The following is a 12,450-nucleotide window of genomic DNA, read 5'->3' on the forward strand; positions in this document are numbered from 1 at the left end:
ATTCTAACAAGACACCATTTGGACATTTTCCAAGAAATCTGACATTTTGTCAACCTATTCATTACTGCTGAGGAAATCAGAGGTTTACCAACTCTCAACTTGGTGAATACGAAAGAAGGGATAATATAAAAAAAGAGGTAAAAGGGTTGAGATTAAAACAGGTGGTCCCATAAATGAGAACCTCAGTGTGACGGTCAGAGAGGTTTCATAAGGAATATACCTGATTAGATCCTGTGTACGAATGTTGAAGGAGTCTGCAGTAGAGTTCTTGACCTTTGCTTCTGGGAAGGGAATCTGTGCATTTTCACCTTGTCCACTCTCAGAGTTATGTAGACAAAGAAACCCAAGAATGGTGGCAATAGCTTGCAGCAGGCCCGTGGTAAAGCCTTCAAATACTAATTTGTTCACACTGCGCCCAAAAATGGACTTGTCTTCATCTGGGACATAAAGCTGCATAAAAGAAGAAAACCAAACATTGTAAAATTTGTTTGACACTAAAGTTGAGCTGCATGTTAAATAACTATTAAACTATGTCTTATACAAGACTATATTTACTGCACTTCAAATAAAAATGCCAATGACCAACTAAGTAACATTTAAATTACCGCAGGCACAAGCCCTACAGAGTGCATGGATGCAAGTACTATTTATCCTCCAATATTTCAAAGGCCACTGAGCTAAAAGAGAACTGGCAAAAACTGCACACTTTTGATACATTAAAAACTTCTGGAATTTTATTATTTACTAGCTTCAGGCTGAAAATCGATGTTTCACACTCTGGTAATATGTGAAATTAGTGACATCTAGGAAAACTTTCACACACACACACAAATGCCTGATACAATCAAGTATGGTGTTGTGTGTTGTACACAATGGCTTTATGACTTAAGTCCAAATAAAAATGCTATAAATGAGCAAAGCAGCAGCAGGAAAAAAAAAAAAAACTGTTTCATATCGCAGACAAAAAGAAAAGGCATAAAAGGTCCACCAGTAACTATAGTACCACCATGTGGAATTTGCTAAAGTAAAAACTGTGATTTGATGTAGTAAGGTGAATGCTGACAGCAGGGGAAAATCCACATTCTCCACAAATCTAATTTAAAAAGGTCCTTCTCAGACAGCAGCACTGCCCCCAATGCTTTACTCTATTGCATTTGTTTTACATGACTGCTCACACGTACCACAACAGTCACGCGAGTTTAGTGTACAACATTAACAAAAAAATTAATATCAAAGGTAGAGCTGTGTGAAAACTAGAAATTTCAACTGCATCACACTTCATCAAACAGGATATATGTTTGACTGACTACATGGAAAACTGTTGAGCCCAATTTTGCCCACATGAAGAAAAGTTTGTCTCCTGCAGCACTGTTGGATATGTCAGTCATCAGAACAGCTGCTGGGATATGTTTTATATAAACTGAAGCATACAGGATAATCTCTGTGTGCCCTAAGGAAATATGACTGCTTTGGACTGGAACTCTGGACTGGAGAAGGAAGCCCCAGTAGAGTTCATGCATGCACCACAACCCTGTGTCTGTGCCTTGTACTGTCTGGGCTGTGAGCGTAGGCAGCCCCAGCTAGCCGCCACTGTTAGATGTTTGGAGTGGGCTGATGTTTACAGTCCTCCTTACAGAGTGCTGAAGGATATGGGCTGACATGTCGCCACAATGCAGCCTACTTGCCTGCCTGACTGACTGTGGTCTCACATTCCCTCAGAGCAGAGGCATCTGTGGAGATGTTGGGCAACGGTTTGTTAAATGCTACCTTGTGTCTTACTCTGTCTTTCATTAACACTGTGCCAAGAACAGACACCAGCAAAGCAAGAGGGCTTTCCCAGTGCTCAAGCTGCTGTATCATGTATCAACATAATTTTAAAGCAAAAAGGAAGTGTATTAAAAAGGCAAATTTTATGTGGGCAGAGCTCACTTGGCCATGCATTAAAAACATATTCAAAACACTGTTTGCTATATGAATTGTAGCAATGCTGTTAGAAAAACAAAACAAAAACAACACTGAACTAATTAATTTCAGGGTATATTTTATTTAACAGCCTGAGCTAGCTATGGATGCATAAACTTACTGTAAGTTGATGTAGCAGCAGGTCCATGAGGAGGGTTATCTTGTTGCTAAACAGCACATAGTGGCAATTGTAGGAGCAGCAGGAACAAGCCAAGTAGTATGCATGTACAGCAGCACAGAGTGTTCTAAAGGAAACGGACATAATAATAATAATAATAATGATGATGATAAAAACACCTTAAGGTAGACTGCTCCTACTACTACCCCCCCCCCCCCCAATTCATTACAGAAACAATAATACCAAATCATGAATGCCTGATGAAACTATCTGCAGTCATTAGGAAACCAAACACACTCTTCTGTATTTGTGGTTCCTTAAGAGTGTAGTTTGTCTTCACAGGTCCAAAGTGTATCACTCTGACAGCATGTGTAAAGAAGCTGATTTGGGGAATAGAACACTTGTATCAACTACTTATGTGGAGCCTCCCCTCAACAGAGCCACCTTCAGACGAGCAAAGCACAATCTGAGCCCCATCTTGGCTGACATGGTGCAGTATTTCCGCTAGAGAGATAAAACTTTTCCTCTCAGCAGCTCCTCACAGCCGCCAGCCAGTGGCGAGCGCCGAGCCAGTCAGCGTGCCTCTGTATTATGTCTGCTTTAAAACAAACCCGAGAGAAGATAAATGCTGCAGATAACTGACCAGTCGTTCTGCTGTGACTGCTGCTACCCTTTGCTCCTTTTTCATCAGTTAATATTTTCTGACAATTGTATATTTTAGCCATTGGCAGAATGGCGTGTCCTATCTGCTCGGTGGAAGAATGGAATCTACTTCCACGGTGCCTAAAGTAGGCTATGTTTATTTCAACTAGTAAACATTTTGATATCTACCGAAACTTTCACATCTGCTGTGCATTTTTGGTAAAACCACGCTGGCATATTGAAGGAAAATAGATTAGACTGAGGCAAACCAAAGTCTGTCAATAGCTTCCTCTCTTCTTTGCTTTGGATTTGCTCCTGGGTAGCTCAGGCATTTCACTGTGTCAGAAGTAAAATACGGTGTTAATGTGAGAACTTGTATATTTTGGGCAATATCCAAGACTGACAAATGCGACTTCCTGCAGACTGCATTCTTCCTGTTTGTTGAATTATACTGAAAGCATGTTTATTAATTTTTAAAGCAAGAATGAAGTAAACAGAAATCATTATTGTTCCACACACTAATAGAGCCATATAAGTGGAACAAGAAGTATCAAGATTGTCCAGTTAAACAGGACCATCATCATGAACTGGATTCCACAGTGAACATACAACAGAGCCCGGCATCTGTGAGGAAAAACTACAAAGAATTTTTTATATAGATTGCACATTAATAAACCTTTATTATTTAAAATCCATATACACATTTAAATCACATTCAATCAATCAATCAATTTTTTTTTATATAGCGCCAAATCACAACAAACAGTTGCCCCAAGGCGCCTTATATTGTAAGACAAGGCCATACAATAATTATGTAAAACCCCAACGGTCAAAACGACCCCCTGTGAGCAAGCACTTGGCTACAGTGGGAAGGAAAACATTGAATGGTTCTAAATGGTACTAAAGTCTTAATTCCCATGGAATTAAGACTTTAGTAACAGCCGTCATCATTCCTCCATGCAACTAAAGTTATATGAGGTGCTTCAAGTCACTAAAATGATATTTAAAATAATACTTGTGTTGAAGGGCATAATGGTGACCTTGGCAGATTAAAAGATTTCATTACAGAAAAAGAACTGTTAAAAGAAAAGTAAAATATCAAACACAGTAGTAGCATCCATAATCCTTTTTTAAAGGATGATATGTGGACAAATGGGCGATTATTAAACAAAGGATGTATAAATACTTCACTGAGATGAAAATGGGTAAATATTGAAAACATGCAAAAACAAATATTACAAACACCACCCAGGAAGTAGTTTACAATAGCTTCAAATATCCTGAAAGAGCTGCAAGTCGTTGACTAGCAAATAAGTAATCCCAGTCTACAATTTACTTCCATTCTTAACCTTCTGACTTGAACACACAGTACGTTCATGTTACGCTTTCAGCAGCAGCAATTGGCACTGACAGAAGTATGGTAATTTGTTCACCAGATTTTCATTAGATGAAGAAAAATAAGCTAAACTGTTACCGGCGTAGCAGACGAACTAGATGAGTTCTTTGATATGTAGGACATTAGCAAACATTTCCCAAATTCTAAATTGTTCTCATGTTATTTTTGCCTGAACAGTGTCAGATAATTTCGATACAATTGGAAAGGGACTACAGTTCTCATTTTTACACCTCAGGTGAGTCTGCAGGATGCTATATATATATATATATATATATATATATATATATATATATATATATATATATATATATATATATATATATATATATATATCTCCATCCATCCATCCATTTTCTTCCGCTTTATCCGGAGTCGGGTCGCGAGGGCAGCAGCTCAAGCAAAGTCACCCAGACCTCCCGATCCACACACACCTCCCCCAGCTCCTCCGGGGGAACCCCAAGGCGTTCCCAAGCCAGCCGAGAGATGTAGTCCGTCCAGCATGTCCTGGGTCTTCCTCGGGGCCTCCTCCCAGTGGGACGTGCCCGGAACACCTCTCCAGCGAGGCGTCCAGGGGGCATCCGGAAAAGATGTCCGAGCCACCTCAACTGACTCCTTTCGACGTGGAGGAGCAGCGGCTCGACTCCGAGCTCCTCCCGAGTGACCGAGCTCCTCACCCTATCTCTAAGGGAGCGCCCAGCCACGCTGCGGAGGAAACTCATCTCGGCCGCTTGTACTCGCGATTTTGTTCTTTCGATCATGAGCCAAATCTCATGACCATAGGTGAGGATCGGAACGTAGATCGATCGGTAAATCGAGAGCTTTGCCCCCCTACTCAGCTCTCTCTTCACCACGACGGTCCGATACAGCGACCGCATCACTGCAGATGCTGCACCGATCTGTCTATCGATCTCACGCTCCATCCATCCCTCACTCATGAACAAGACCCCGAGATACTTAAACTCCTCCACTTGAGGCAAGGACACTCCACCAACCTGAAGAGGGCAAAGCACCTTTTTCCGGTCGAGAAACATGGCCTTGGATTTGGAGGTGCTGATTTTCATCCCGGATGCTTCACACTCGGCTGCAAACCACCCCAGTGCACGCTGAAGGTCCTGATTTGACGAAGCCAACAGAACCACATCCTCCGCAAACAGCAGAGACGAGATTCTGTGGTTCCCAAACCAGACCCCCTCTACACCCTGGCTGCGCATAGAAATTCTGTACATAAAAATAATGAACAGAACCGGTGACAAAGGGCAGCCCTGGCGGACGCCAACGTGCACTGGAAAGAGGTTTGAATTACTACTGGCAATGCGAACCAAGCTCCTGCTGCGGTTGTACAGTGACTGGATAGCCCTTAGCAAAGGACCCCGGACCCTGTACTCCCGGAGCACTCCCCACAGGGTGCCCCGAGGGACACGGTCGAACGCCTTCTCCAGATCCACAAAACACATGTGGACTGGTTGGGCGAACTCCCATGAGCACTCGAGCACCCGACGGAGCGTGTAGAGCTGGTCCAGTGTGCCGCGACCAGGACGAAAACCACACTGCTCCCCCTGAATCCGAGGTTCGACCATTGGTCGAATTCTCCTCTCCAGTACTCTGGAATAGACCTTACCGGGGAGGCTGAGGAGTGTGATACCCCTGTAGTTGGAACACACCCTCCGGTCCCCCTTCTTAAACAGAGGGACCACCCCGGTCTGCCAATCCAGAGGCTCTGTCCCTGATTGCCACGCGATGTTGCAGAGGCGTGTCAGCCAAGACAGCCCCACAATATCCAGAGACTTAAGGTACTCAGGATGGATTTCATCCACCCCAGGAGCCTTGCCACCGAGGAGCTTTCTAACCACCTCGGTGACTTCGGCCTGGGTAATGGATGAGTCCACCTCTGAGTCCCCAGTCTCTGCTTCCTCTTCGGAAGACGTGACGATGGGATTAAGGAGATCCTCGAAGTACTCCTTCCACCGCTCGACAACATCCCCAGTCAGGGTCAACAGCTCCCCACCCGCACCGTAAACAGTGCTGGTGGAGAGCTGCTTCCGCCTCCTGAGGCGTCGGACGGTTTGCCAGAATCTCTTCGAGGCCGACCGATAGTCCTCCTCCATAGCCTCCCCGAACTCCTCCCAGACCCAAGTTTTTGCCTCTGCGACCGCATGGGCTGCGGCACGCTTGGCCTGCCGGTACCTGTCAGCTGCCTCTGGGGTCCCACCTACCAACAAAGATAAGTAGGACTCCTTCTTCAGCTTGACGGCATCCCTTACTTCCGGTGTCCACCACCGGGTTCGGGGATTGCCGCCGTGACAGGCACCAGAGACCTTGCGACCACAGCTACGAGCAGCCGCATCGACAATGGAGGTGGAGAACATGGTCCACTCAGACTCCATGTCTTCAACCTCCCCCGGGATCTGGGAGAAGCTCTCCCGGAGGTGGGAGTTGAAGACCTCGCTGACAGAGGGTTCCGCCAGTCATTCCCAGCAGACCCTCAGGATACGTCTGGGTTTGCCAGGTCTGACCGGCTTCCTACCCTCCCAGCGGATCCAACTCACCACCAGGTGGTGATCAGTCGACAGCTCTGCCCCTCTCTTCACTCGAGTGTCCGAGACACGTGGCCGAAGGTCAGATGATACGACTACAAAGTCGATCATTGACCTCCGGCTCAGGGTTTCCTGGTGCCACGTGCACTTATGGACACCCTTGTGCTCGAACATGGTGTTCGTGATGGACAAACTGTAACTAGCACAGAAGTCCAACAACTGAACACCACTCGGGTTCAGATCGGGGAGGCCGTGCTTCTCGATCACCCCCCTCCAGGTCTCACTGTCGCCGCCCACGTGGACGTTGAAATCCCCCAGGAGAACAATGGAGTCCCCAGTCAGAGCGCTATCTAGTACCCCTCCCAGGGACTCCAGGAAGGTCGGGTACTCTGCAATGCTGCTCGGGCCGTAGGCCGAGACAACAGTGAGAGACCTGTCCCCGACCCGAAGGTGTAGGGATGCGACCCTCTCGTTCACTGGAGTGAACACCAACACTTGGCGACTGAGCTGGGGAGCAATAAGCAATGCGACCCCAGCTCTCCGCCTCTCCCCATGGGCGATGCCAGAAAAATGAAGCGTTCAGCCCCTCTCCAGGAGTTGGGTACCAGAGCCCAAGCTGTGCGTGGAGGTGAGCCCGACTGTCTCTAGTTGGTATCTCTCAACCTCCCGCACACCCGACCACCAGGCGCTTGTGCGCAAGCCCCAACCCCAGGCCTGGCTCCAGGGTGGGACCCCGGCTCCGCCATACCGGGCGACGTCTCGGTCCTTGATCTTTTACTGGTCATGGAGGTTCTGACTCCCCTCTAGCTGCCACCTTATCGTGGTGGAGCTGTGTTGTCGGGGGCTTTGTCCTCCCTGTAGGGTCTCCCAAGGCAAACAGGTCCTAGCTGACGGGTCAGACTAAGGGCAGTTCAGAACCTCCTATCTATATATCACACACACAATCCTGTGGGTAAAAAGGAAGGAGGGAGAGAAAAGTCATTAAATGTTCTTCATATGTGATCAATTTGTTTTTTCTCTAAAACATTTTCGAAAGTTGATGAACAAGCTTGACATCAGACTATCCAGGCAGCACACTACACAGATCCTGCACTCCAGTGAGCAGTTCAGTTGCTTCTGGGGAATCTGTTCACTTTCATCTTTCGACGGGGGTGCACACTAATCTTTAAAACAAAAGACATATGATCCTGTAAAACAGATTATCAACCACTCATCACATATCTTTTACTTCCATTTTCCATTGTTGAAATCTTTTTTGTTTTCTCCTTGGACTTGTTTGCAAGTTGCCAATAAGTACAGTTTCCCAAACAGTAGCTATACAATTTCATAATTTTGGTTTGGTGGGTTCACATGCTGTTTGAAACTAAAGAAAATTTTCCAATGGCAATCGGTGCTTAAATATTTTATTATTTATGCAGAGACATTTATGTCTGTTTGCCAGTTCTGTCTTTGTATGATCAGATACAGCCCGTTCAAGAGAGGCTTTATTGTTTATCACCCATGGGTACACACGTAAAAATTACTCAATCATCATAATAACTTTCAGCAAGGGTGGGGGGCAAGTGCTTAGTGCATCTGGTTTCAGTGCAGAAGGTTCCTGGTTCAAACCCCACCCCTGCCACATTTCTCTACGTAATGTGGAGTTGCGTCAGGAAGGGCATCCAGTGTAAAACTTGCGCTGTGGCAATCCCGCGTGAAAACAAGGGAGCAGCCGAAGGGACTTACTATCATAATGAACCTTCAGTATATTAACACGACAATCTACACCAACCTACACCAATGTACCATTGTTGCACTTATAAAGTAAATATTACACAGCATGATGCATCAATTAATCTCAAAGTTCAATTATCTCTCTTCGAAGATGTTTGGCCATAATTACTTTCCTTAACGCACACCTTCATATGGTGCATCACCATTTTGTTAATTAAACCAAAATCCATAATGTTGTGTAGGATTTTCAATTAATATATGATGCACTCAATATAATTAAAAGCAAATTCCAAATATCTCTCTTGACAATGTCAATACCAGATTTACAACCCCTGGCAAAAATTATGGAATCACCGGCCCCGGAGGATGTTCATTCAGTTGTTTAATTTTGTAGGAAAAAAACAGATCACAGACATGACACAAAACTAAAGTCATTTCAAATGGCAACTTTCTGGCTTTAAGAAACACTATAAGAAATCAGGAAAAAAAATTGTGGCAGTCAGTAACGCTTACTTTTTTAGACCAAGCAGAGGGAAAAAATATGGACTCACTCAATTCTGAGGAATAAATTATGGAATCACCCTGTAAATTTTCATCCCCAATACTAACACCTGCATCAAATCAGATCTGCTCGTTAGTCTGCATCTAAAAAGGAGTGATCGATACTGGTAGACCAAGGAAGACATCAAAGCGTCAAGACAGAAAACTTAAAGCAATATGTCTCAAAAATCGAAAATGCACAACAAAACAAATGAGGAACAAATGGGAGGAAACTGGAGTCAACATCTGTGACCAAACTGTAAGAAACCGCCTAAAGGAAATGGCATTTACATACAGAAAAGCTAAATGAAAGCCATCATTAACACCTAAACAGAAAAAAAACAAGGTTACAATGGGCTAAGGAATGGCAATCGTGGACTGTGGATGACTGGATGAAAGTCATATTCAGTGATGAATCTCGAATCTGCATTGGGCAAGGTGATGATGCTGGAACTTTTGTTTGGTGCCGTTCCAATGAGATTTATGAAGATGACTGCCTGAAGAGAACATGTAAATTTCCACAGTCATTGATGATATGGGGCAGCATGTCAGGTAAAGGCTCTGGAGAGATGACTGTCATTACATCATCAATAAATGCACAAGTTTACATTGATATTTTGGACACTTTTCTTATCCCATCAATTGAAAGGATGTTTGGGGATGATGAAATCATTTTTCAAGATAATGCATCTTGCCATAGAGCAAAAACTGTGAAAACATTCCTTGCAAAAAGACATAGGGTCAATGTCATGGCCTGCAAATAGTCCAGATCTTAATCCAATTGAAAATCTTTGGTGGAAGTTGAAGAAAATGGTCCATGACAAGGATCCAACCTGCAAAGCTGATCTGGCAACAGCAATCAGAGAAAGTTGGAGCCAGACTGATGAAGAGTACTGTTTGTCACTCATTAAGTCCATGCCTCAGAGACTGCAAGCTGTTATAAAAGCCAGAGGTGGTGCAACAAAATACTAATGATGTGTTGGAGCGTTCTTTTGTTTTTCATGATTCCATAATTTTTTTCCTCAGAATTGAATGATTCCATATTTTTTTTCCCTCTGCTTGGTCTAAAAAAGTAACCGTTACTGACTGCCACAATTTTTTTTTCCTGATTTCTTATAGTGTTTCTTAAAGCCAGAAAGTTGCCATTTGAAATGACTTTAGTTTTGTGTCATGTCTGTGATCTGCTTTTTTTCTACAAAATTAAACAACTGAATGAACATCCTCCGAGGCCGGTGATTCCATAATTTTTGCCAGGGGTTGTATGTTCCTTTATGCACATCTTCATATTGTGTGCTACCATTGTGAGAAGTTTCAATGAAATCCACCAAACAGTTTAGGACGATTTATTCAATGAGAGACAGAGTGATTCCTGTATACCCACTTCATATTTTTATTTGGGGGGGAGGGGGGAGGCTTAATAATAATTCTGCATTCCATGTAATACCATTCTCTGGCTTCATAATCTGTGCATTCAACTGCTCATGTAATAAGTGTACGATTGCTTTGTAATACAGCTGATCAAGCCCGTTTTTGTTCATCTCAGAACAAACGAGGAAGCTGTCAAAGGACTCTCTGAGTTATGTTCTTACACCGGCCAAGACAATGAATTATCACAGTGATCTGTCTTTGGTTTCCTCCCACCTAATTGAGCTTGATGAGCATGACACCTGATACCCCGCGTTCTCTGGGAATCTCACCATCTCAATACCCCTCACTGACAGCTCCAGTCAAAGATTTTAAAGAACAATTTGGTAAAGTACTACACCACCTTGTCTCATGTTGCACAAAAACTTTGCAGAAACTGACGTGTGCCAGTCTCTTTAAACAGGCAACATTCCTCCATTTACACCACTAAAAGGATTCTCATTTTACTGCACAGATTGTCAACATCTTCCCAAAATGTGCACAAGTATTATATATCTCCAACCACTTAGTGCATTATCATTTCTGAAAACATTTTGCTTTAAGACAGAATTAATCTGTTGTCAAATGGTTTAACCTGAGAGATATGTGGTAATGTTGGGAGGTGGACACAAGAGGGAAAGAAAATCAAAGTCTGAAAAATGGGTGATATAATCTGCCGATCTACATTAAACAGCTAAACCTCATATAGAAGACATTCTACCTGTAAAACCACATAAAACCACACATAAATCAGACAAAGAAGTGAAAGAACAAAGCACACCCAATCCTTTCTGGCCTCACTGCAGCCCTCGAGGGTTCTGCCTGGGTGGCCAATGAGCCAATGTATAGAAGAAGAGGCTGGTGAAGAGTGGGAGTCATAATAACCTTCAACTTAAATCTCATATTAAAGCATCACTAAATGAATAAAACACCTAAAAGATTGACACTAAAGGGTAGAAAGAAGACTACAAAGAATAAACTACATTTCAGAAAGCCAACACAGCTTCGAGCAAATTCACTACCTAGCATCTGTCCAACATTAGTTGCCAGTAATAATGAACAGTCCCAAGAAGATAAAAATTTTGTGCATTTTGTAGATCTTTCACCATAAATAAAACAAGCCCATTCTAGTTAACAGACAACTCTCAGTTCAGTCGACAACAGAACAACAAGCATGTAAAAGGCCCTTTATACTTTTTGTCACAGCCCTGAGTTATCACCTTTGAGATCTGTGCTCCCCAACCCAAGTCTCACATTTCTCGCCCTTTCTGTGCGTTTCCTATGTGTGCAGTCAAGCCTGGCCAGAGCAACGCTGCAGAAATCTGAGCAACTTCCAGATCAGGTTGAGTCCCTGCCTCCTAAAGAGGGTAAATTTGTGTTCAGGAGAAGAAAAAGAATCCCAAGCCAAAATTAAAGGTGAGGAGCAAATCCATTTCCTTGTGCTGTCAAACAATCCCTTCATTCACTGCTATCTAAATGACATTTAATTTGATTCTGCTGTTGATTTCTCCGATACCCTGAGTGCTTCCAAGACATCTACTCTGGCTGTCGTGCCACAGTGGCCAAGTATGGAGAGAAAGAAATCTGATGAGCAGTCACACAGCATCATGTGCACGAGCATGTGTGCGTGCACACACACACAAACTTACAGAATACTGGAAAACATCCTGAAATAAAACCACAGGTAGCAGGTCTGATTTCACAGGATACACCAGGCCATGTGAGACAAGAGGTGGAAATACAAATTGGGTTAACACTCATGTCCATGGACTCCTAAACCCCTTTGTAGAAATGACCTAATCACATTACCTTCTAAGCTATGGCTTATCTGAAATGGTACATATAATACCAAGACAATAACATAATAAAAAAAATCTTAAAACGAGTGGCTTTTGGAAAATTTACAGCCACTAAAAACAGACAACACACACACACACACAAAAAAAACAATAACAACAACAAAAAACATGCACAGTAGGAAAATGTCAGACTGTATCCAGACTCTAACCTGCCACTCCTCATTTGATCTATGTGACTGATCACGGTGCAGATAAAAATAAATGAATTAAATGTGCTTTTACCAGCAATGTGACTATTCATACAGATGAGAATGACAGTGGAACAAAAACAAACAAAACAAA

The 12,450-nt window shown here is 43.4% G+C and overlaps 1 protein-coding gene across 3 annotated transcripts in view; it reads right to left on the reverse strand.

Moving 5' to 3' along the window:
- scaper (S-phase cyclin A-associated protein in the ER) overlaps positions 1-12,450 on the reverse strand; it is a 234,050-nt gene that overhangs the window by 62,117 nt on the left and 159,483 nt on the right. For all 3 annotated transcript variants that reach the window (XM_034176502.1, XM_034176504.1, XM_034176503.1), the window contains 2 exons: positions 2,084-2,207; positions 221-450 (listed from right to left, as the gene is read on the reverse strand). In XM_034176502.1, the coding sequence (XP_034032393.1) occupies positions 221-450; positions 2,084-2,207 (354 nt within the window). The remainder of the gene's footprint in view (positions 1-220; positions 451-2,083; positions 2,208-12,450) is intronic.

This window comes from Thalassophryne amazonica, chromosome 8 (assembly GCF_902500255.1).
Source record: "Thalassophryne amazonica chromosome 8, fThaAma1.1, whole genome shotgun sequence".
NCBI classification, from domain to species: Eukaryota; Metazoa; Chordata; class Actinopteri; order Batrachoidiformes; family Batrachoididae; genus Thalassophryne; species Thalassophryne amazonica.